Source organism: Myodes glareolus, chromosome 11 (genome assembly GCF_982192425.1).
Source record: "Myodes glareolus chromosome 11, mMyoGla1.1, whole genome shotgun sequence".
Lineage (NCBI taxonomy): Eukaryota > Metazoa > Chordata > Mammalia > Rodentia > Cricetidae > Myodes > Myodes glareolus.
In genome coordinates this window covers 38,731,208-38,756,596 of record NC_142036.1, presented here as the reverse complement: position 1 = coordinate 38,756,596, position 25,389 = coordinate 38,731,208, and the positions used below count along the sequence as shown (strand labels likewise).

The 25,389-nt window shown below is 44.2% G+C and overlaps 1 protein-coding gene across 2 annotated transcripts; it reads right to left on the bottom strand.

Annotated features, from left to right (window-relative positions):
- Positions 1-3,265: 3,265 nt before the first annotated feature.
- Noxred1 (NADP dependent oxidoreductase domain containing 1) lies at positions 3,266-25,339 on the bottom strand. 2 transcript variants are annotated; one of them, XM_048449305.3, is made up of 7 exons: positions 25,237-25,339; positions 24,523-24,694; positions 18,207-18,406; positions 10,789-10,969; positions 10,087-10,238; positions 8,690-8,912; positions 3,266-3,776 (listed from the first exon to the last, which is right to left on the bottom strand). In XM_048449305.3, exons 2-7 carry the CDS (start codon positions 24,681-24,683, stop codon positions 3,602-3,604), a joined length of 1,092 nt encoding a protein of 363 aa, XP_048305262.3. In that variant the 5' UTR covers positions 24,684-24,694; positions 25,237-25,339; the 3' UTR covers positions 3,266-3,601. The 2 variants fall into 2 exon arrangements, with proteins under 2 accessions (XP_048305262.3, XP_087767725.1); XM_087911599.1 differs by lacking the exons at positions 24,523-24,694; positions 25,237-25,339 and adding an exon at positions 22,927-23,128.
- Between the last annotated feature and the right edge of the window lie 50 nt (positions 25,340-25,389).

The window sequence follows — 25,389 nt, the reverse complement described above, 5'->3', positions numbered from 1 at the left end:
ATTATCCATGCCTCCCCTCTTTCGGGAGAAAAAACGGCTAATATTCTTACACACTGTCTGGAAGCCTGGGCAACCTGGGGCAAACCCAGGATTCTTAAAACAGATAATGGCCCTGGCTACACCTCAAAAGGTTTTCAAGCCTTTTGTAAGCAACTGCAGGTGACCCATGTCACGGGCCTACCATATAGTCCCCAGGGTCAAGGTGTGGTGGAGCAAGCTCACCGATCCCTGAAGAAACTCATACAAAAACAAAAAGGGGGAATAGCAGAAGGCTACTCTCCCAAAAACAAAATATCACACTCTTTACTTTAAATTTTTTGATTGTTAATGATAAAGGACAATCCACTGCCTGTAGGCATGTAGACCTGGTTCAGATAAAATTTCCTCCCGTAAAATGGAAGGATGTGTTGGATAACACATGGAAAGGCCCAGATCCGGTTATATCCAGATCCAGGGGAGCTGTTTGTGTCTTTCCACAGGACCAAGACAATCCCGTCTGGGTGCCGGAAAGACTGACTCGAGTGCTATGCCATAAAGACTTTCGTAATAGTGTTGAGCCTGATGGTGATCCGCATAATCGTCGCCAAGAAGATGACGCTGTGGGCAGTGACCAGAACCTGGCCCATCCCGATGCCAGTGCATGCTAATTCCAGTGCGCTTCTGGTAGTTTTTTCTACATCCTGCGATATGGATGTGCCCTGCATGATTCCTATTGGTGGTAACCCACAACGCTTTAATGCTTCTAAGATTAACTTTTTAGGTTCCTATTGTTTTTCCCTGAACAATGCCAACTGCATTCTATTAAGGAAGAGAAATATTACTGCCTGGTTAAATCCTCTTCAGAATTCTAGGGTCTCTGTCGGAACAATATTTTCCGTCCTGACACAGGATACTCAAGGACAGCATGCAGGCAGTGGCAGTGATGAAAATGGCTCAAACACAGTAAATATTACCACCCTAGCCATTACAAGCACTGCACGCGTACCCCAACCTTATGATGGAACCCAGATTGGCACTCAATTTACAGCTTCGCCCCATTGTGAACCAGATACCACATTTCCCCTGGTTTTTACCATATGCCAAAGCAAATCGTGGGAGAAAAAAATCAATTAGTGAGGGTTTTACTATGCCACCCCCACTAAAGCGAATTGTATGGGGAAAAGGAAATGCTTCAAATGTTGGAGATGGTTGGCCTTGGTTTCAATGGCTTGTCTCTAATGAGGCCGGTGCCATGTCTGATATTTCTATCTTGGCTCGGACCGATGATGTAGTACATAAGATGCTTAACATCTCAGGAACAGTAAAAACTGGGCGATTATACAATATCACTGTTAATGGAGAAAAGTCTAACGCCATTTATTCCAGGGCTGAGGTATGTGTACAGGCACCTTTTGCGTTTTTACTTGTGAGTTCCACTAATCACATTGTAAATTGTGCTGAAGATCAATGCTGGCTTGCAGAATGCTAAAATAATACCTGGCCAACTGCAGTGGTCATGAAGGTGCCTACTATAGTTCCCATTCCAGTGGAAGTAGATCCAGATACCTTTCCGCTGATGACTTTGCTAAGGGAACGTAGAGACTTTGGCATTGCTACTGCAATTGTGGCTGCCATAGTCTTTTCGGCAGGCAGCGCTATAACTGCGGCAGTGGCTATGGTCAATCAAGTACAAATGGCACAAACCATTAACAAAGTTGTGGAACAAACATCGAGGGTCCTTGAGACCCAAAATATGGTTAACAAACATTTGCTGTCGGGCAGTGTGGCAGCTAATCAAAGAATAGATTTAGTGCAAGTACAAGTAGAAGAATTACATAGCTTGATACAAGTAGGATGCATTTCACAAATGAAACATATGTGCATAACCCCTTTGAGATTTATTGATGCAGGAAATAAGAGCAAAAGGCTGGGAAACTATTTAGCTGGAAACTGGTCGCGAGAGGCGGAACAACTTATCCAACAGCAGCTGGTTTAAATTGTTGAACTTAATGGAACCCGTGTTGATCCTGTTACCTTCGAAGACCTGACCTCTTGGTTGACTTCAGTTTTCACCTTCTTTAAGGAATGGGTTGGGGTGGGATTGTTTGGTGCTTTAGTATGCCTAGGCGTTTTCCTGTGTCTGTGGCTGCTGTGCCATCTCTGAGCACGACAGGCTCGAGATAAAGCTGTGATCGTTCAGGCGCTAGCAGCGATTGATCAGGGTGTCTCTTCCCAGGTATGGCTTGCCAGCCTTAAGAGGGATTTGTAAGGCCTCAGCCCTTGTACCCAACGACCTTGTTGTCATTGCACCTGGTAGGGTGGGGTTCTTGCAGAAAGCCAATGGCCTTTGCACCCCGATCGGCCTTGTTGCCCTTGCACTCGGGAAGGCATTGGCAGCCAATGGCCTTTGCACCCCATCGGCCTTGTTGCCCTTGCACTCGGGAAGGCGTTGGCATCCTTTCCCTCCGGAACCACTGTCCTTGATCGGTTGGATCACCATGAGGTTCCGACCTGATCGGATACGTCCCGGGCGTCTATTAATATATATATGGGGAGATGTAGGGCGCCAAGGCACCAAAACCCTGCTGTCATTTTCTGCCTCTCAAGCAGCTTCGGCCCTGCCAAAGAGCCATTCAGACATAGACACGTCTCAGGCTTTGTTCTGCATGGCTTATAAACTGTGCGCGCCAGGGTCCGGGGCCCGTCGCCATCATCCTCAAGTTGTGCGCTCCCAATAAAGAATGTTCTAAGAAGAATCCTGTTGTGGTCGTCTCTTCTGCTGGCGTGCCACAGGGTTTCTCTGTGCAACAGCCCTAACTGTCCTTGAACTCGATGTTTTGGAATGAGGCTGGCCTTGAACTCATCTCTGCTTCCTGAATTCAGGGATTAAAAGCTTGTACCACCACCACCCAAGGTTTTGTTTTGTTTTTTATTATTAGTGGTGGTGGTGTTGGCTGGTTGATTGGGAGAGTTTTTGGTGGTTTTTTTGGGGACATAGTCTCCTCTATCCCAGGCTGACCTCAAATTCACTATATAACCAAGGACAACCTTCAGTGTGCAATCCTCCTGCCTCCACTTCCTAAGTGTTAGGGTTGCAAGCAGGTGCCACCTCATCAAATTTTGGGGGTGCTTATGACTGAGCACACAGTTCTGCGCACCCCAAGCAAGCACTCCACCAGTAATATTTTTACAGCTTTATGGATTTAAAAGGTTTAAGTGGGAATAGCTTTAAATAGCCATCCTAGAATAGTCAAACACAACTAAAACAAGCATGAATTAATCATAATTCAATGAAGATTGCTCACCCAACATTTATTTCTCTACTCAAAAAAGTAGAAGAATCAAGCTGTACCATTTTCTCGCTTTATGTTATCATGGGAAAAGGTTTCCTGTTTGATCATCTGATTATGACATAATTACTTGGATTTAGCATTTAGAAGAGAAATAATTTGTGTTAAAAAGGCCTTATTGGGGGAGGCAGAGCACTAGGTCGTTTCAAAAGCTAGATAACCCATGTATATTGATGCATATGGACCTCTTAGTTTACGCTATACTCCTATTAGTGCAATAAGTCATTAATGTAACTCTCAACCACATTGCGTGGCTGTCACCCCTCATCCTCTTATTGTGGAGAACCCGCGGAAACCTCTGACAGCTCTTCTTCGGATGGGGTGATGCCGAATGATTGAGCGTACAGAAGAGTCAGGTGGTTCTGGAGAGCAGGCGTTGCTGAGAGATGCCGGCTAAAGGGCGTCTCCTTGAGCTGCACAGTAGTCAGATCGAACCAGGGGAAAGGCCTGGGTGGAGAAAGAGACAGTGTTACTTTCTTTGAGTCTGTTTAATACAGATCACTTGGGTATGAAACACCAGATGGAAGGAAGACTCTCTGAACTTGACTATATCATATCACTGTAGAAATTTCCAGACAGAAATGCCAAAAAAAAAAGAAAACAGCAATAACTGAGCAATAAGGACCAGCATATGCAAGGACTATGGAACAAACACAAAAGATGTATATGTGATATATATATATATATATATATATATATCCGATAGATAGATAGATAGATAGATAGATAGATAGATAGGCAGACAGACAGATAATACTAGAAGGCGAGGAGAGAAAGGAGCAGAATACTTGAAATAAAAATGATTGAAATTTTTCCTAAATTAATATCATATAGCAAGCCATAGGTCCCGGCAAGTGAAGACCACCAAGCAGAATAAACGCCAACAATAAAATGGCAACAAAAACTACACCCCAACATATTGTTGAATCCTAGGAAATTACAAGATAAAACCAAAATCCTAAGAGAAGCCAGAGGAAAACTACTTCACTGTAGAAGGGTCTTACAGAGGTAAGAAACTGACTTCTCAGAAGCCATGCAAACGGGAAGACAATGGAGTGAAATATAGTGGGGTATGATTAGGTATGTAAGCAAAGTACACTACCAACCCATGAAAGGACATAGAAGAAACTTCAAAGTATATTGCTAGGTACAAGAAAAGCCTACATGTTACATATATGATTCAGGTACATGACCCTTTGGAACAGGCAAGACTATGGCTCCAGTGATTGCCACATGTTAGAGGCGGAGAGATGCCAAGGAGGAGCAGAGATGCAGTCACTTAGACGAATAAAAATTTCAGTAGTCAGCGCAGTGGTGGTGGCTCACAGCTTTAAACCCGGCACTCAGGAGGCAGAGGCAGGCAGGTCTCTGTGAGTTCAAGGCCAGTCTGGTCTACAGAGCTAGTTCCAGGACAGACAGGGCTACACAGAGAGAGTAAAAAAGAGAGAGGATGATTAAAAAGCCAGCTTCAGGGGCTGAAGAGATGTTCAGTGTTGACCTGTTGAAGGACATCACGGATGTTCTCAAGTTTTGCTACTTATGCCTGAAGCTACCATAAACACACATGCAGTGCACAGACATACATATGTAGGCAGAATAATCATTCAAGTGAAAATAAAGTTAAAAATTTATTTTTAAGCAATTTGGAAGAAATAAACCAATTAGAGGAGAAAAACGCCACAATACTTTATAGTCTCAAAAGAATAAGGTTATTGTATAAGGAAATGACAGCAGGGGGCGGCATCAAAAGGAATAAAAGATTTTCAGCGCTTTGAAGTTCAAAATGTAGTAGACAGGAAAATGTGCTACTCAAGTGTGCTAGCAAAAACAAGGCACTGAGAAAAGCAGAAGTGGGGGTGGGGGAGTCAAGGGTGTTAAGAATAGGAAGCACGAAACTGGAAGACCCATCCAAGAGGTCTAAAAAGAAAGAAAAAAGAATAACAGAGAAAAAAGGGAAGGTAGGAACTTACAAAAGCATAATCAGAGAAGTCTGGAGAAGTCCAGCTGAGCACTTTGCTTCCCCAGGGTAGGGTGATATGGTCATTTGTATCACGATAACTCATAAGGTTGTATATTTACAGACCTGTCGGGAGACCATGTTTTAACAAATATACCACTTACCAGGGTAGGGGCATAAGGATTAGAAAAATGTTAAGTAGGAAGAACAGAAATAAGAAAGAATCACTAACGGGGCTGGAGAGATGGCTCAGAGGTTAAGAGCACTGACTGCTCTTCTGGAGGTCCTGAGTTCAATTCCCAGCAACCACATGGTGACTCACAACAATCTGTAATGAGATCTGGTGCCCTCTTCTGGCCTGGAGGCTGAACACTGTGTACATAATACATAAATAAATCTTAAAAAAATAAATAAATAAAGCCGTGTGCCACCACAGCCCAGCAAAAGTCTTGGAAGGAAGGAAGGAAGGAAGGAAGGAAGGAAGGAAGGAAGGAAGGAAGGAAGGAAGGAAGGAAGGAAGGAAAAGAAAGGGAAAGGAAAGGGTTTCATCAGTTAAGTTCTTGCCTCTCAAGAATGACAATCTTGGGGCTGGAGACATGGCTCAGTGGTTAAGAGCACTGGCTGCTCTTCCAGAGGACCTGAGTTCAGTTCCCAGCACCTGCATGGCAACCACATGGTGGCTCACAGTTGTCTGTAATTCTTGTTTCAGGGAACCCGACATCCTCACACAGACATACACACAGGCAAAATACCAATACACATAAAGCAAATAAATCATTTTTTAAAAAAATGACAACTTTTAGTCAGACATGCTGGCACACACCTTTAATCCCAGCACAGGAGGCAGAGGCAGGTAGATCTCTGTGAGTTCAAGGTCAACCTGGTTTAAGTAGCAAGTTTCAGGACAGGCAAGGATACATAGTGAGACACTGTCTGTTAAAAAAAAAATTAAAAAGTGTAAAATGGTCCAGCACCTAGAATTTAGCCAAAGGGTCAGTAGCCCAAGAGCAGCCTAGGCTAGATGAGATCTTGTCTCCAAAAAGCAAAAATATAACAAGATGAGTTAGAAAGGCCCTATAGCTCCCTCCCAACAGAGTGTCCAAAAGCAGAAGATGATGGAACAGAGCTTAAAAGCACTACAGGAAAACGATTTCAATCTCCAATCTGCTACTTAACCATACTCTCAGTAAAACTGCAGGTAAGAGCACCCAACATTTTCAAACACTAACAAATCTCCAAAATTACTTCCAATAGACCCTTTCTCATGGAGTTATTATAGGATATGGGCCACTAAAATTAAAAGATAAACTAAGAGAGTCAGGAAACAAAACAACAGAGAGGTGAGGGAAATCCCAGGCTGAGAGCATCAGCAGCAGGTGACCAGAATATGAGGTGGGAAAGAGAAATCAGAATGCATGATTAGGTCTGGGGTCCTGGGGTTCCAGGACTTGGTGAGGCAGCAGTAGTTAGATAAGATACCCACAAAAACTGGGGTGCTTCCGCACATCGGGTTTCAGGAGATGGCGACTTCATGGTTACCCAGGCACAGCACCAATGAAGAGTTTTATGCAACCAGAGTAAAATTGGCAACTTGAAGCCGGGTAGTGGTAGTGGTGCACACCTTTATTCCTAGCATTAAGGGGGCAGAAACAGGCTGATCTCTGTTAGTTTAAGGCCAGCCTGGTCTACAGAGTGAGTTCCAGGACAGTTCAAGGCTACACTGAGAAACTCTGTCTCGAAAAACTTTAAAAAAAAAAATTGAATTCCCAAACTGGAAAAGACTGCCCAAGAACAAGTGTAGACGATGAAAGAAAAGAGGACCCAGGGCTGATCCCCAGAACTCTCAGATCTGAGAGGAAATCGGCAGGGGAGCTATCAGAACAGAGGCATGCCAGCCAAGAAGAACTAGGGCTTGAAAAATGGCGTACCCAGTCGTCCACGAAGAAAAGGAGCTCAAAGCGTCCAGTGAGTCAGGAGACATGGAAATTACTAGTAATGACAGCAGCAAGCTTCCCATATTGGGAAAGACCAGAAAGGTTGACTTTATCGTTACCACGCTATCAAGAAATAAAGGACACTCGCACACGGCATTGGTATCGATGTTTGGCTAAGCGATAATGTGCACATGTGTCCTCTAACTCAGATAGTCATCAGTATGTTCACCCAGCAGAAATACCTGGCCAAGTATTCAAAGGAGTGCACGGATGTTCTAGCAGCCCACCGTGCAAAATCTGAGGTGAAGGAAGAATTATACTCTATCACAGGAAGGCTGGGCAACTTGTAACTTACACAATGTGTCTGAAAGGCTGCCTGTGTGGCTGCTGTTCCTAAGTGAAGCAGACAACACCAACATCAGAGCACTAGGCGGATATATAAGGCAAAAGTGGTGTTATGCCTCCGTGTTTCTAACACTGGAGCATACATATTACATGCGTACATAATAGCATGCATATCACACACACACATTACACACGTACATATTACATACACATTACAGGTATACATATTACACACATACATATTACATAATACATATTGCATGCGTACATATTACATGCATGCATAATAGCATGCATATTACACACATATTACATGCATACGTAATAGCATACATATTACAATACAATACAAATATCTGTCAGTGCCTAGATGAAAGGACAAAGCATACTCTATTCAAGATGACTATCTACAAAATGGGATTTAAGAGGCAGGGAGACTTTTTTTTAACTGGTTAAGGTTTTTGTTGTTGTTGTTCTTTTGTTTTGTTTTTAGAAAAGTGGATTATTTCTACCAGCTTTAAAGGAGAGCGCAGATCAGGGTCAGGCTATGTGGGCGGGGCACGTTTGCAATCCTGGAACTTGAGAAGTTGAAATACTAGGATGTCAGGTTCAAGGCCAGCCTGGGCTGTCTGGAGACTCTCAATCACAAACAAGGAAAAACAAACAAACAAACAAACAAACAAAACCCTGCAGAGGCAGAGAGGAGGAGAGGAGAGGACCGCGAAAGGATAAAACAAAGAAGTGAGTGAGGCAGATGAAATGGTTTAGCGGGTGAAAGCGCTCGCTACAACCATGCTTGCTTATGGATCTGAGTTCAATCCCAGCATCCACGTGGCGAAAGGAGAAAACAAATTCCTACGGGTCTCCCTGTGGTCTCTCCAAGCCCCCCACCAAGACATTTTTTATTAGTTTTTCGAGACAGGGTTTCTCTGCGTAGCCCTGGCCGTTCTGGAACCCACTCTGTAAATCAGGCTGGCCTCGAACTCACACCCCGTGTCTCCTGAGTGCTGGGATTAAAGGTTTGTGCCACCACCGCCCCACCCCAAAAAATGTTTTTAAAAAGCATCCTCCGTTAAGTCAGGACTGTGGGACAGATTCCAGTGGCCAGATGTTTGACATCATACCTTCTATGAAACAAGCTATTGATGTAGTTTTTGTTCAGAAAATCTGTTAGCTGGAATTTGGGACAGGACGCCTTGTCGGTCTCGCAGCTTTCCAAGTGCGCGGAGAGAAAGAGCTTGTTGAGGATCTGGAGTACTTGAGAGTGGTACACGTTCTTTGCTGTGCAGGCGTTGATGGCCGCATAGAACACCCCCTCCAGCCATTTGATGCTGAGGATCACTCCCCCTTGACGTGAAGAAAAGTGACAGTGAGCATCCGCAGAAAGAAGCTGCAGGGTACCCAGGAGAGACCGCGAGAGGGACAGCGAGGGCACCTCCTCTCCTCAACGGGTTAGCGGTGTGCCAGGAGATGAACGCTCTTCCTCCCTGGCTATGAGCCCCATTATTTGCCCTTTACAGCACATTATGAGCTGATCACACCGAAGGGGAGCAGACAGGACTGAGCCGGGCACTGCTGATAGCAGAAGGATCTGTACAACGGTCCCTGCCCACAGCAGGAACTGGGAAATACTGCAAGATGAGAGGGAAAGCCATTTTTCTTGACCCAGACATTGTGTTCGCCTGGTTTTTGTTGTTATTGCTGTTGTTCTCTTGGGGTCTTTTCATTTTGTTTGTTTTTTGTCTTTTGTTTTTTTTTTTTTTTTTTTGAGATGGGCTCACACGTAGCTTTGGTTATCCTCAAATTTGGTTATAGCTAAAGAACCTTGACACCCAGCTTCCTCCATCTCCACCTCTCCAAGACTGGAGTTATAGGCCTGTACCACCAAGCCCAGCTCATTCCCTTATTCACATAAGTTCCTTTCCCTGGTTGTTTCCAGTTCAGACTTAAGGATCCAAAAATTAGGGTTTTCAGTTCTGCCTAAGAAAGGCTGCTGTTCCCTCTCCGGCTCTTTTCATACTATGGTAGTTTGAAAGTAACTGTCCACTAAGCTCCGAAGGAGCGGCACTATCAGGGGGTGTGGTCTTCTTAGAATAGGTGTGGCCTTGTTGGGGAAACTGTGTCACTGTAGGGGCGGGCTTTGAGGTCTCCTGTGCTTGAGCTATGCCCAGTGACACAGTTCAATTCCTGTTGCCTGTGGGTCAAGGTATAGAACTCTCAGCTCCTTCTCCAGCACCACGTCTGCCTGCATGACACCAGGTCACACCATGATGACAATGTATTGAGCCTCTGACAACATAAGCTACCTCAATTAAATGTTTTTCCTTTATAAGAGTTGCCATGGTCATGGTGTCTCTTCACAGTAATAGAAACCCTAAGACACATATCAAACTCAAATAACTAAATGTATCTACTTTGTGCTTTCCCCAACACACACACACACACACACACACACACACACACACCATAGAAGGTAACTGTCAAAAGAATGTCAGAAGTAGTTGCACAGTTGAGCATTTACCAACATTACTGTAGGGGTAGGTACCCCGAATGACCTCTAGATCTTGGAGAACAGCTGTGATTTCCTTAGCGTCTCCCCAGTCGTTGTCAAACTCCTCAGTGAAGTGATATTGGGGCCGCAGGATATTGGTGTGGTTCAGTAGAAGTTTCAGCCTGGAAGTCACAGAGTCAGGGAGAGTACAGCGTCAGATGGGAATGAACGGCTATCCAGTCTACTGCACTAGCAACTAAGCAGAACAGCCGCCCCCTCCCCTGCACAGCACGGCTTGGAGACATGACTTGGGCCTGGTGTCCATGAAGGGCACTGATGGATCGGATTCTCCCAATCACCCTCCTGTCGTGTGCCTAGCTTTCGGCTAGATGCAGGAGTACAAAAATGACGCTTGGCACATCTTTTTCGTAGCTTTTCATGCTGTTTGCTGTTTTCTCATTGATGAAGAATGGGGAGCGAGTACTTGGGAAACAATATGCCATTAACGTTTTAAATAGCGAAAATATCCCAATTCTAAGTGTTGTTTGCGTGAAAACCAGGGGTCGGGGGCAGGTGGAGACAGAAAGGCTGACTGGGTCGTTCTGCAGGTCACACGGCCTCCTTTTTCCTGAGGATGACTAATTCCAAGAGGTAGGGCTGTGGAGGCGGCGGTAGGGAACAGGCGGGAGACTTCAGTGACTAAGCTGTTCGGTTCTCACGCTGACAAGTTACCTGGGTAGCGGGATGGCCGACACAAAGCTGTACACGATGCAGGTCTTCTCGAGTTTGTTTTGGATTTTCAAGCAGATATTAGGCAGCTGAGACGGCAGGCAGCAGAGGAACAACACCTTGGCCACGCTCGCCACGGAAGCATTGTCATACAGGCACCGGACCCCTAGCTTCTGGAACTCAACTGGGAGGGAGAAAGGAAAGGAGAGAGCGCACAACGCAGAGAAATTTATCCTGAGCATCAGCCACGGGGAGAGGATGGAGGTAAATGTGTCTCAGTAAGCAGCCTAAGCCTCGTTGCCACAGAAACCAGAAGCTGTTCCTGGATGCCTCTGTGAGTTGCGCAAAAAAGGCCCCTCCCCTGGGTGAAGCTGGCGCCACTGTGGCAAAGCTCACAGCTCTTGCCTGGTTCTTTTCGTCTTGATTTTAGAACAAACATAAGGTGTTTTTTAAATTATTTTAATTTAAGTGGGGGGGAGAATCTCTAAGAAGCATTCTGCTTCCTTTTCTGGTAGAGTTAGCACTTGCCAGAGAATGAATGAATGAAGTGTTTTCTGTGTATTCTTTAAGGCGGCTCTCACACGGGTCCTCTAGACCAAGGAGGATGGTTCCCATATTAGAGAGGAGCCAGCTGAGGTTTCAGGATGTTATGCGACTCTCTGGAAGTTGGATAGCTTCCTGACTTGAGTTAGTGGGTAAAATTAGGAGCACGAATGTACAACAGAAACTGGAGGCGTTGGGGAACGTTTAACAGTTTTTGTAACGTATACAAGACAACAATGATCTTCATAAATGGAGAGGGAAAGGCTGTGTATATGATAACTAATGCACTAGCATTAAACATGTGGGTACTTAATTATGTGATGATCTTCACTCCAACACGGATTTCTGAAAGTAAGAATTTAAATGGATACTTCCATCTGGTGTGTTCTTTAAGTGCTACCGAAAAACAGAATGCAAAAGATGTTGGGAGAGGTAAGTGTTCATCCCAGTGACCAAAAATGTTAAAAGTGATGCTGGCCTGGGTGGTGGTAGCTCACACCTTTAATCCAGCATTTGGGAGACAAAGACAGGTGGATCTCTGTGAGTTCAAGGCCAGCCTGGTCTACAGAGTGAGTTCTAGGAAAGCCAAGGCTACACAGAGACACTGTCTCAAAAAATAATGATGATGATGATGAATAAATAAGTACATAAATAAAGGATAGTTTCCAGTATTGAAAATGATAAAATTAAGGGGTGGAGAGATGGCTCAGGGGTTAAGAGCACTGGATGCTCTTCTAAAAGTCAGTATCACATATCCACATGGGAATTGAACACATCCACAACCGTGTAAAATAGGATCTGATATCCTCTTCTGGCATGCAGGTATACATGCAGCGCACACAGACATAAAATATAAGTAAGGTACTTCAGAAAAGGCTGAAGCGCTGTAAGGCGAAAGATTCCTTATGTGTGCCGTTAGCCCCACCTGCTTTTAATGGCGATTGGGGAAAGAGGGAGTCCCGTTGTGGACTGACAGATGACAGGGAAGCCGAAGAGGGCTCTGGAAGAAGAGGAGGTGTCAGTTTTCGGCCCTGGCACACAGTTGCCCCGGTTATAGAGGTACCTGATCCTAACAATCCAGGACAGATGCAGAGACAACATGTGGCCTTGAGCTTTAAGGAGATGAAGCAACTGAAAGAGGCCATGGCGGTATACGGCTCTCAGGCCCCGTTTACTCTTGCCATGGTAGAGTCTTTTGCGGTATTGAATCTTACACCTAGCAATTGGCAGCAGCTATACCGTGCGGTACTATCGGGAGGAGATTACTTATTGTGGAGGGGAGAATATCAAGAAAATTGCATACAAACGGCTAGGTTAAATGCACAAGCGGGACAGGCACAGTGCAATCTGGACATGCTAACTGGAGCAGGAGCTTATGCTGACTTGGCCAATCAAATTGTGCTCAATCCTGCCGTATATCTCCAGATGGCGACTGCGGCTACCAAAGCTTGGAACGCCCTGCCAAACAAGGCCGTGGGGGATCAGCTGTCAAAAAAGTTCTATACTCAAATGCAACAGGATTTAGAGACGGTGGGGCTGATCATAGCTCCTGAGAAGGTCCAAATGCAAGCCCCATATTCCTACCTTGGGTACCAATTGGTCATGGATGGGATTAAACCAAAAAAATTAACTATTGACACCTCTCATCTTAAAACCTTACATGACTGGCAGCAGTTACTGGGAGACATACAGTGGATATGCCCCTCCCTAGCAATCAAAACAGGTGACTTAAGACCATTGTATGATATGCTCTTGGGAGATCCTGATCCAACCTCTCCCTGAATATTGACGCCTGCGGCCAGGCAGGCCTTAAGGCTTCTTCTGGACAACATTGAAAGGGTCCATCTCCAGCAGATTAATTATGATCAATCATTAAATTTTGTAGTTCTTGCTTCCAATTTTGCCCCTACGGGAGTCTTTTAGCAGAATGGATCTATTTTATGGGTACACATGCCTGCCTTTCCAGCAAGGGTAGTCACCCCATACTATGAAGCTGTATTACAATTACTTTGGAAAGCTAAGAAGGTTGCTGCCCAGACATATGGGAAGTACCCTGACAAGATTATAACACCTTATACTAAAGACTAGCTAGTACAATTACAACAGTACCATAATGAGTGGACCCTTTTTCTCACCTCCTTTTCCGGAAGTTTTGATTCTCATTATCCTCAGCATCCATTAATGGTCCTGTTCAAAAATCATCCCATTATATTCCCCTGAGTGATTAGAGGATCTCCCATACCCTCAGCTCATGCTGTCTTTACAGATGGTTCCCCTAAAGGTAATGCAGTAGTGGTCTCTGGAGGAAAAGTATGGAAACGTCCTGTGGGGGATATATCAGTCCAAGCTGCAGAGGTAACAGCCTGCCTCATTGCACTCCAGCTCTTCCCTGGGGAACCTGTAAATTTGTATACTGATAGTGTGTATATGGCCCACATTTTAAAGCCATTGGAGACATCTGCATATATATCACCTACCTCTAAGGTCCATCATTTGCTCAGCTGCGTTCAGCATTTGATTTGGCAACAGACTGAGCCTTTGTTTGTTGGACATATCCGCAGTCATACTCGACTGCCTGGGTCATTGTCAGCAAGTAATGATTTAGCTGATAAATATACACATGTTTGCTTTACTTCTGACCGCGCCCAAGAAATACATGATAAATTTCACCTTGGGCTGGAGAGATGGATCAGAGGTTAAGAGCATTGCCTGCTCTTCCAAAGGTCCTGAGTTCAATTCCCAGCAACCACATGGTGGCTTACAACCATCTGTAATGGGGTCTGGTGCCCTCTTCTGGCCTGCAAGCATACACACAGACAGAATATTGTATACATAAAATAAATAAATAAATAAATAAATTTCACCTTAACGCTCGCTCCCTTCTGCATCATACTCAATGCACGCCAGAAGTAGCACAAGCCATTACATCTTCATGTCCTCAGTGTGCTCCTTTCCTAAGCAGTCCCAATTTAGGAGTTAACCCATGAGTGTTACGACCAAATCAGTTATGGCAGATGGACGTTACACACCTGCCTGCCGCAGGGAAACTTTAATTTGTCCATGTATCAGAAGACACCTTTTCAGTAGTAATTTTCACATCCTTGCATTCAGGAGAACGAGCAAAAGATGCCACTGCACACTGCCTATCTGCTTTTGCTTATATGGGCAAACCTGAGGTTATTAAGACAGATAATGGCCCAGCATTTATCAGCAAAAAACTTTTATCCTTTTGTTCCTTCTATGAAATTTCCCATAAAACAGGCATTACATATAACCCAATGGGTCAAGCAATCATGGAAAGAGCCAATCAGACCCTCAATCAATATTTTCAAAAAATTAAAAGGGGGAGTTCATATTCTCCCCAGCTACTCAATTATCCACCATTCTCTTTATTTTAAATTTTTTGACTGTGGATGCTGAAGGGCACTCGCCTATGGAGCGTCATACATAGGTTAGGGCTCAGAGCCTAGGATGGGTTCGTTGGAAAGATCTGCAAACAGGAATATGGATGGAATCAACCCCCTTGTTGGCAAAGGTGAGGGGGGCTGTGTGTGTTTTTCCTCCAGGAGTTGATAAACCAATTTGGGTGCCAGAGTGGTGCGTAAGGCCAGTGACCCAGAATGAAGACCACAATGCTCCTTCTGCTTCAGGTGATGACTCTGGTAACAACAACAGAATTATGAGTGATGGGGAGTCTGCTGAGAAACCCCCCACTTTTAATGCCAGTTAGTATTGCATAATACCTATGGTCCTAAACCTGCTCCTTGGTGTTGGGATGCTGATGGAAATTTTAATCTCCACCTGACAATTATGTGGGGAGAATGTATCACTCAAGAGTCTGATTTGTTATACTGCTGGATGCAATATGACTATTTGATCCTCTGCTTGTGTTCCTTCCCCATTTTTCTTTGTATTGTGGAGTGGCACTTTGGGGGGGGGCAATATTCTTAATTGTTCTTCCAGGATCTACAAACTGAGTAATTGCTGGGACGGTTCTGATGGAGCTTTGACCGTTCGAGTGCCTGCTGTGATTCCTCTGCCAATACTGGTGTCTCAAGAACATCAGGAGATCATCCTTTATCGACAGTGGGTGAACAGCTGCAATTGTTGCTGCTATTGCTGTCACTGCCACTGCAGCTACAGTTGCTGGAGTTGCCATTTCGCAGACAACTGTGACTACAGAGACTGTGAATCAATTGTCTGGAAGGGTTAGCAAGTCCCTGCAGACACAGAGTGCTCTGGACTCTCATATTGGACTTGGACTTTTAAATTTAAATCAACAAACTGTGCTTTTGCAAGAACAGGTAGATTCCCTTTGACTCCTGCAACAAGTGTCTTGTATGTTATACCTGCTAATGTTATAAATGCTTCTGATGTGGTTGAACAGTTAAATGCATGTTTGGATGGCCCTTGGAATTTCTTTTGAATTTCACCCTGCAGACAGCTTATCATATTGTTAGTATTAATAACACATGGGTCCCTGCTGTGTCTGGATCCAGTCAGTAGAATGCCATGGCCCAGCTTGGGGGCTGGGTCCAGCGATTGTCTGGAATGCTCACTTGTACTCATATTGCTATTGGGGTTATCTGTTTTTGGATTCTCTGCCACTTTATGTGGCAATCCCACATACAGCACACTGTCACTCAACAAGTGTTGCTTGGACTGTCTTCCGGTAATCAGGAAGTGCCCCAAGTCTGGCTGCAGATATTGCAGAAGTCATGAGGGATCCCTACAACAGGCAACTCTCCTGGTATAGTGAGCTCACCTAAGACAGGGATTAAGGCCTCCCGTAGACGGGTAAGAGTCTATATCTGGGGGAGTACTAAGACAGGGGCTCTCATGCTTTTAAAATAAAAAGGGGGGAATTGTTGGGTCCCTAGAGGACAGGCCTTCACACCCTCACTTGATCTGTTTTGCACTCTTGCACTTGGTTGAAAACAGAAACAAAAACAGGAACAACCTGTTGTTTTCAGCAATGTTTCTACGGATGTTTACCCCTAAGTCATTGAGTTATGGTGATGAGCTTCCTGCTTTTGCTGTCTTGGCCTCCCTTGCTGAGGGCTATATATACTGTGTGAGAAAGTGGAATAAAGGCTTGTCTGCAGAACCTGAAGTTGTGTTTTGTGTTAATCCCGACAACCCTCACTCAGAAAAAACCCGACAGTTGCCGTGCTGGCGCGGCAAGGGAGGGAGGGAAGAAGAAAAGAAAAGAAAAGACTTGAATACTCATGCCATGCAATACCACTTAGAAAGGAGAAGAAGATGGCCAAGCATGATGGCAGACACATTTAATCTCAGCCAGCACTCAGGAGGCAGAGGCAGGCATATCTCTGTGAGTTCGAGGCCAGCCTGGTTGTCAAAGTGAGATCCAAGATAGGCAAGACCGTTACACAGAGAAACCCTGTCTCAACAAAGATAGAAAAAGAAAGAAAAAGAAATTTCTACACTATGCGTACTATGTTGTGCTGTCAATTTGCATTTCATTGCCATGTACTTTACATACGATACATACAAACATACCACACAGAGTTCTGAAGCATACATTCTGAGCAGTTTTGGTAAGAGCACACATCTATGTAGCTCATATTTCCCTCTAAACTAGTGGTTCTCACCCTTCCTAATTCTGCAGCCATTTAATACAGTTCTTCATGTTGTGGTGTGTCATGTTTCATTTGTATTTCTTATACATTTTTTTATTGATATTTATTGAGCTCTACATTTTTCTCTGTTCCCCTCCCTGACTCTTCCCCCTCCCCCCGCTTATTACATTTGTATTTTAATAAATAAAGCTTGGGGCTGGAGAGATGGCTCAGAGGTTAAGAGCACTGGCTGCTCTTCCAGAGGTCCTGAGTTCAATTCCCAGCAACCACATGGTGGCTCACAACCATCTGTAATGAGATCTAGTGCCCCTCTTCTGGCCTGCAGGCATACATGGAGGCAGAATGTTGTATACATGATAAATAAATAAGTAAATAAAGCTTGCCTAGAGATCAGAATGCAAAACAGCCACACTAGACAGACTAGGCAGTGGTGGCACACACCTTTAATCCCACAGCCACACTAGGTAGCCATAGAGGCTGGGCAGTGGTGGTGCACGCCTTTAATCCCAGCACTAGGGAGGATTATAAGGCAGGATAAGACAAGAACTCGCTCTTTTTCAGTTTGACGATTTCATAGAGACGAGAGCTCTTTAGTGGCTTGGCTGCTTTGCTTTTCTGATCTTCAGGCTGAACCCCAATATCTGTCTCTGGGTTTTTATTACTTGTGCTACAGTGGTGACCCCCAACCATAAAATTATGGTCATTGCCACTCCATATCTTTAACTTTGCTACTGTTACAAATCATAATGTAAATATCCATATTTTCCAGTGATCTTAGGTGACCGCTGTGAAGGGTCCATTGGACCCCTCAGGGGTCATGGCAGGTTGAGAACTGTTGCTCTAGACAGAAAGCTTTTCCCTCTCCTCGGGAACTATTACAGGTCCTTTCTCAGTCCGTTTCCTCAGAAACAATCCGAGTTCTTATTTCTATCATGCTAAGCCATAACTGGAATCACTATATTTTTATGACCCGATGTCATTTTTTTTAATATAAGGACAAATAGAAATATTCGTTGACATTTTTTTCAGACTCTAATATTCCGGTTAGATTTGAATACTGTATGCAAAAACCCCCCTATCTCATACCCAGAAAGATAAATCGCACCAAGGGCACAGGGAGGAGAAAGAGATATAAATGAGTGGAGAAAAGTTATTTTGACAAGTTTAAAATTTAGGGCCAGCAAGGAGAGAACCCTTGCTTTCAAGGGACCTCTCAAAACAGCTCTGTTAACGCTAGCTACCAGCCCACCCCTCCTGTCTACACTCGGTGCTCCTCACCCAGGGACTCGGGCCTCCGAGTGGAGATGTGCAGGTTCTCGGCAGGGATGGGGACAAGTCTCAGCAGGACGTTTACCAGCTGCTTCCCGAGGTGACCACATCCGATGACGCCCACTTTTAACGAGTCATCCTCCACGGACGCAGCATCAAACGACACAGACCGAGGGTGTAGTTTGCGCCGGCCCTGGCGTAGCAGTTCTCTAGAAAATAAACAAACACATACAAACGCATGTACATGCTAAAGTTTTCCCCAGGAGTCTCTAAGGTTTGTTTTGTTTTTCTTTTTTCCCATGTGGAAGTCTAATGACGAAGTAATACTTCAGAAACAAGGCATTTTAATTGAAGGCCATTTCTACAGTCTTAGTAGGGAATAAAACCTTCATCCTGGAAAAGCACATCACTATCACTTTTCCAAGGGCCCAGAACTGTATGGAAACATTTATCAATGAAAATATTTTTTTTTGCTTTTATATCTTGAATTTTCCTGGACCTTTAAACATGAAGTTTGTATATCTCGTATTTTATTAGCTTTGAACATCACTATGACTGTTGTACATTATATGGTGATCCATAGCACACATGGGCCAACCCTTTTAGCATTATGGTCTACTTGCTGGGCACACAGCTGTCGATTAGAATGTATCCTCACCATCTTAAGTACACAGTGTGTTTGCATCTGCGCACATCGCTATGCAACCGATATCGAGACTCTTTGCATCCTTGCAAAACAGAAACCTTATATTCCTGAACGGCTCATTTCCCCTCCCCACATCTGCAAATTACCATTTTACTTGCGGCTTGTTTTCTCGTCAGAAAAACTTTAAAACTTTAAGGACACCATGTAAGCAGAGTCATGCAGCATTAACATTTTGAACTTAGGATCATAGCCTCAAGCTTCCTTCAATTCATAGCTTACAAAATTTTCTTCTTGAGGTCAAATAGTAATATTTCAGCAAATGAACATAATGTGATTTGTTTTTTGGTTTTTGTTGTTGTTGTTGTTGTTTTGGAAAGACTCTCAGGTAGCCCAGGAAGTACTTAAATTCCTGATTTCCCTGCCTCTGCTTGCTGAGTGTTGAGATTACAGGTGTGAGCCACCACTCTGGACATATATAACACAGCTCATTTGGCCCTCTTATTAGCCATCTTATTATATATCCATCTTGTTGCTGTTATACCTAACAAAAGTATCTTTTTTTGTTTGTTTGTTTTTGAGACAGGGTTTCTCTGTAGTTTTTGGTGCCTGTCCTGGAACTAGCTCTTGTAGACCAGGCTGGCCTTGAACTCACAGAGATCGCCTGCCTCTGCCTCCCGAGTGCTCTGGATTAAAGGCGTGCACCACCACCGCCCGGCCTTAACAAAAGTATCTTAACGCTTGTCTTGGCTATTTTTTATATTGCTGTGGTAAAATGTCACGACCAAGGCAATAATTTGGGGCTCCTGGTTCCAGAGGGTTAGAATCCATGACCATCACGGCAAGGAGCATTAACTGTCACACCATTCATCATCAATGGACATTAAAATTGCTTGCACATCTTGGATACCTTCAATGAGGCTGAAATGAACGTGGGCATACAAATATTTCTGGGAATTCTTAGGGTATATACACCCAGAAATGGGGTTGCTTTGATCTTATGCAATCCTGCTTAATTTTCATAGTAACTATACTTCTTACACTCGTACCAACACTGAACAAATGTTCCAATTTCTCTACATCCACACCAAAACTTGTTCATTTCTGGTGCTCCAATAGCGGTTGTTCTAACAGGTATGAAGGAATATCTTATTGCAGTTGGAATTTGCATTTTCCTGATGACTGTCAATGTTAAACAACTTTTCCTGTAACTGTTGGTTATTTCTATACATTCTTTGAAGAAGTCTCCGGTTAAAAATCAGGTGGTTGAATTTATTGCTGAGTTGCAGGAGGTCTTTATAAATGTAGGGTAAAAGGGATAGTCAAAGAAACCCACCCTGGCCCTGAAACCAAAGCCAGTAAAAGAAACCCACTCTAGCCCTGGAGCCAGAGCTAGTGAACGAAACCTAGCCTGGCTCTGAAACCAGGCTAGTGAAAGAAACGCTTTAGCCCTAAACCCAGAATTAAAGAAACACACCCCGACCCTGACTCTGAAACCAGAGTCATAGAAACACACTTTCACCCTGGAACCAGAGCCAGTGAAAGAAATACGCCCTGGTCCTAAAACTGGAGCCAAAAAACTAAAAAGCGTCAGTAAAAGAAACAGTTTGGCCCTGAAACCAGTGTCAACTCTGCCCTGACCAACTGAACACAAGGCAAACCAATCCCTGAGCAAAACATGAGTCTCCCTTGCCCGGTGGTGGTAACACACACCTTTAATCCTAGCACTCGAGAAGGAGGAAGAAGCAGGTGAATCTCTGTGAGTTCGAGGCCAGGCTCCAAAGCTACACAAAGAAACCCTGTCTCGAAAAAAACAAACAAACAGGGGGCTGGAGAGATGGCTCAGTGGTTAAGAGCATTGCCTTCTCTTCCAAAGGTCCCGAGTTCAATTCCCAGCAACCACATGGTGGCTCACAACCATCTGTAATGAGGTCTGGTGCCCTCTTCTGGCCTTCAGGCATACACGCAGAAAGAATATTGTATACACAATAAATAAATAAATATAAAAAATAAAAACAAATAAATAAAAGAAAAAGAAGAAAATATTCTCCCTGGGAAAACTCTGCCCCTAAGAAGCCATATATAAGCCCCCTCTGTCTGTTCAGCTGTGTTAGCAGAGGCAGCCACTCTTCTGGGCTCCTTCTTCCCAAATCTCTTTCTTAAAATAGTTTTGAGTGAAGTTCTCTCACCAGTGCAGAGCAGAACCTTTGCTGAGGTTCTCTTAAGGGTGCTGAGCAGAAGAAAAAAAAAACCCAGAGGAAACAGTTAGATCTGCTAGGAAACTTCCTTGGGGGTCGAGCAGAAAAGAGTAGCGTTTTGCTGGAGCTGAAGGAGATGGCTACATTTCCGCAGGGATTTCCCCTTTAGCAGAGTGCGGCAGAAGTAGTAACATCTTGGGCTGGCGCTGCTGGCGCTGAGCAGAGCGGAAGAAATGGGTAGCTTTGCTACCACGTTCCCTTAGGGGAACAGAGCAGAGCTCAGCTGTTACGGCTCCCTCTCAAAGGGGAGCAGGATTGCTACATCCTGCAGGGAGACAGACCCCCACTGTACCCCAACTTCAGGTATAGTCTGACCTCTTGGTGAGTCAGGATACCGTTCCCTCCAAAGCTGTAACACAATATATACTGAACTTTTATTTATTTATTTTTGTCTTTTTTGAGACAGGATTTTGTTGGACTCTAGTGTCCAAACCGAGAAGGAATCGCCCCCAGAGACCACCTCATACACCACAGCCGATGCAAAAGCATGAGGATTTTATTAATTCTGTCATGACAGGGTCCCTCAGCATTCGGGAAGCCGAGAGACCCCGACTAGCTGGTACAGTCTACTTTTAAAGGAGAAGTCCCCATAGAAACAAGAGGGGTTGTTCCTTGACCATTATGATTGGCTTGTTCGAGAAGGGCTAATACCAATAATTGACTGGAGAACTACTGTCAGATCAGATGAGGTAAGAGGTCATTTTGACCCCGTTTCCCAGGGGACTGAGTCAAAACATACGTGTATGGGTAATTGTTCAGGAACTGAGTACGTGCATGTGTAACTGTTAGGTCCTTGGTTCCCAGGGGAGGAGGGGAAGCACTAAGGCACGGAGGCTGAGAGGGTTTGGAATTGTCAGAAATGGCTTCAGAATTGTCTAAAATCTTACAGATTTCTCTGTGTAACCTTGGCTGTTCTGGAACTCACTCTGTAGACCAGGCTGGCTTCGAATGCACAGAGATCTAACTGCCTGTGCCTCCCAAGTGGGATTTTTGATTGTTTTTCTATTGGTTTAGCCGCTGCACACGAATCTACTGATATTTTGATTATCATCTGCAGCCCACAGCTCCCTAGTCAGCACCCTGCTGGCCACTCAGGCCCTGACCTGCAGCCAAGATAAGTAGGTTTAAACTAAGTCTGTATATTCTATTTACCAACAAAGACTCAGAAGTCGGATGTCTTCTGGTCTGCTAGACCAGAGAGAAGCCAAGAAGCAACTCATCCTCAAACCAAAAGAAACTCCAAACACTAGTCCCATCTTTTCCTTCCTTTTCATCTTCTCTATCCAAATTACGGGCTTCTTTATGGCTAATTCCGGTCAGCTAGTCATTGGTTACACCCCAATTCAAGGTTAACTTTATTAACAATCTCAGAGTGTCACAGTGCAATCAAATCTCCCACAACAATTTTTATTTTATTTATTTATTTATTTATTTATTTATTTATTTATTTATTTATTTATTTTTGTTTTCAAGACAGGGTTTCTCTGTAGCTTTGGAGCCTGTTAAAGCTCTTGTTAGACCAGGCTTGTCTCCAACTCCCAGAGATCTGCCTACCTCTACCTGCCAAGTGCTAGGATTAAAGGCGTTCACCAACACTGCCCGGCCAATTTTAATTTTTAAAGGAAGGGTCTCAAATAATCTGGACCGGCCTTGAACTTGGTACTCTAACTGAAGGTGACCTTGAACATCTGATTCTCCTGAGGCTGGGGTGACAGGTTACTGACACACCTGGTTTATGCAGTGCCAGGGATTAAACTTGTGCCTTGTGCATGCTAGGCAGGCATTCTACCAACTGAGCTATGTCCCAAAGCATATAATAGATACTTACATCTCATCAGATAGATGGTTTTCAAGCATTTTCTCCCTTTTTAGCGGTCAGTTCTTTTGCTATCCAGATGCTTTTTCTTTACTTCTTAGCTATACCGATGCTTTTAGGTTTGAAACAATCCCATTTGTTTATTTTTGCTTCCATTGCCTGTCGTTTTGTAGGGCCCTATTTATTGACTCCTGTTCTTACCACTGAGATTCACCCCTAGCTGGGTTAGGGTTAGGGTTAGCGGAGTGTTCTGCTTTGCCGAGTTTCTGCCTGCTGTTTCCTTTTTGGTCTTCTGCCTGGATCCTGTAACGATGGCTGTAAATGAGGTGTTGAGATATCTTTCGTATCTTTTAGTTTATCAGTATTTGCTTCACATAACTGAATGTTTGGATATCAGGACACATTATCTTCATGGAAAATGATCTTTTATCATTGTAACAATTCTGTTCTCTTTCCCTTATACGTTCTTTATTTAAAATCTTATCTGCTGTATCAGAGTTTGCTTCAACATGATGGAAGCTACATCGTGCACAAGTTGCCTTTTTTTTTTCTTGCTTTTGATGTTATTTATACTTGGCAATTTGATTACTGCTGCAGCCAGCGCAGTCTGGATAGCCAAGACTGGCGGGGGTGCCGGGATTGAGACACAAAGGCTTCTTTTTAGGTGGAAGAACAGCAAGCTTTATTTTGCCCAGCAACCTTTTATACCTCTACTCCTTCTGTGGAGACCCACCAGCCAGAAAGAACACAAACATCCTTGTCAATTACAGACCACAAGGAAGTTCCCCTGTTGGTCAGGGGGAGTAAGGGCAGCTGGATCACAACAGTGTTTCTCTTCACTTGTTCCTTTTTGTTCCTTTACTAATACTTCCAACTGACCCATCTTTGAGTTCTCTGATTCCATCTGCTCCGTCATACTGGATGCTGAATTCTTCTGGTGAATTCTTTATTTCAGTTATTGTTTTCAAGAACCTGGTTGGTTTAATAGTTTCTCGTCAATACTCTTACTTGTTCAGGTAATGTTTCCCTGATCTCGTTCAGTTGTTCCTGTCACGCACTCTTAGGTCATTCTCAGAGGAAGGAACTGCCTCTGTTTGAGAATGAACTGGTCATCAGTGCCGTGGAAGGCAAGCTGGTGGCATGGGTGAGTAAATGTGGAAATAAATGAACGGAATAAATCGGCTGCCCTCTGACTAGCAATCTCCATTAACCCAAGCTTTAGTATGTAGACACAAAACATCCTTGAATGGATTTCGCAATTCATTTCAGATGAGAAGCGACTGAATGTGGACTAGAAAAGGTTAGAAAAACAATTTTCGCCGCGCGGTGGTGGCGCACACCTTTAATCCCAGCACTCGGGAGGCAGAGGCAGGCAGATCTCTGTGAGTTCGAGGCCAGCCTGGTCTACAAGAGCTAGTTCCAGGACAGGCTCCAAAGCCACAGAGAAACCCTGTCTTGAAAAACAACAACAAAAAAATAATTTTAAAAAAAGAAAGAAAAAGAAAAAAAAAAAACAATTTTCCTGCCAAATTTAACCTCTAATATAAAAACTGCAAGTCCCTTGGGCACCCAGCAGCGATGCTTGTCTTTCTCTATCAGTTAGCTTACCGTAAAGTACAGAACAGTTTGCAAAAGAAGAGTGCATGAGCGCAGCCCTTGATCATCAGTCCCCGATAGCGTCCCTGCAAATACAGCCAGTAGCGCTCGTCCTCTGGAATCCCATACTCAAACTTCAGGGACTCAAGGTCATCTAGTATATCTATTTCCATACCACCATCTCCTGCAGGGACAGAAACCAAACAACGTGACTCCCCGCCCTGGAGAGCAGGGGTTCAGGTGCCAAGCGCGCAAGTCACATTGATGTGGGACCAGGTCACGTGTCCTCCTGGCGGTGGGCTTCAGCGCTCTCTCCTTCCAGATTCGGAAGCAGGAGTTCACATCTCTATTTGAGTGGGACCATTGAGGCGTCCTAATACCTACGAGTCATGAACCCTGGATTCCTGAAACCTGAAAGGGAATTCACAGGAAGACTTATCCATACTGGCTCCGGGTGCATTTTTCAGCAGGAGTTAGGATAGTCGTAGGTTTCAGGGGTTCTCTTTGCTAGGAGCTTTCCTCTTCCATTCTGTGAGCTTTAGAAATATTGCTGATCACAGAGAACCTTGTTTCAAAGAAAATCTCCACTTTGAGTAAACTCTGTGTTCCCTGTAGGGCAGAAAAGAGCCCAAACTGGGTATCACTGATCCCTTAGCTACAGCGTGGGCACTGCAATCTTAGAAAATAAACCTAGACATATATAAACCAATCTACATAATCTCTTACCAACTAATAACAGAGATGCGGCCTACTCCTCAGGACGTCTGGTCTGGGCAGCTGAAAACTATGTATGTAAGGCGAGCCACCCAAGAGAATGAATTGTCATTATGACTCCATAGCAACCAGTTCATTCTATTCTCTGGTCTTAAAGGAGCAAGA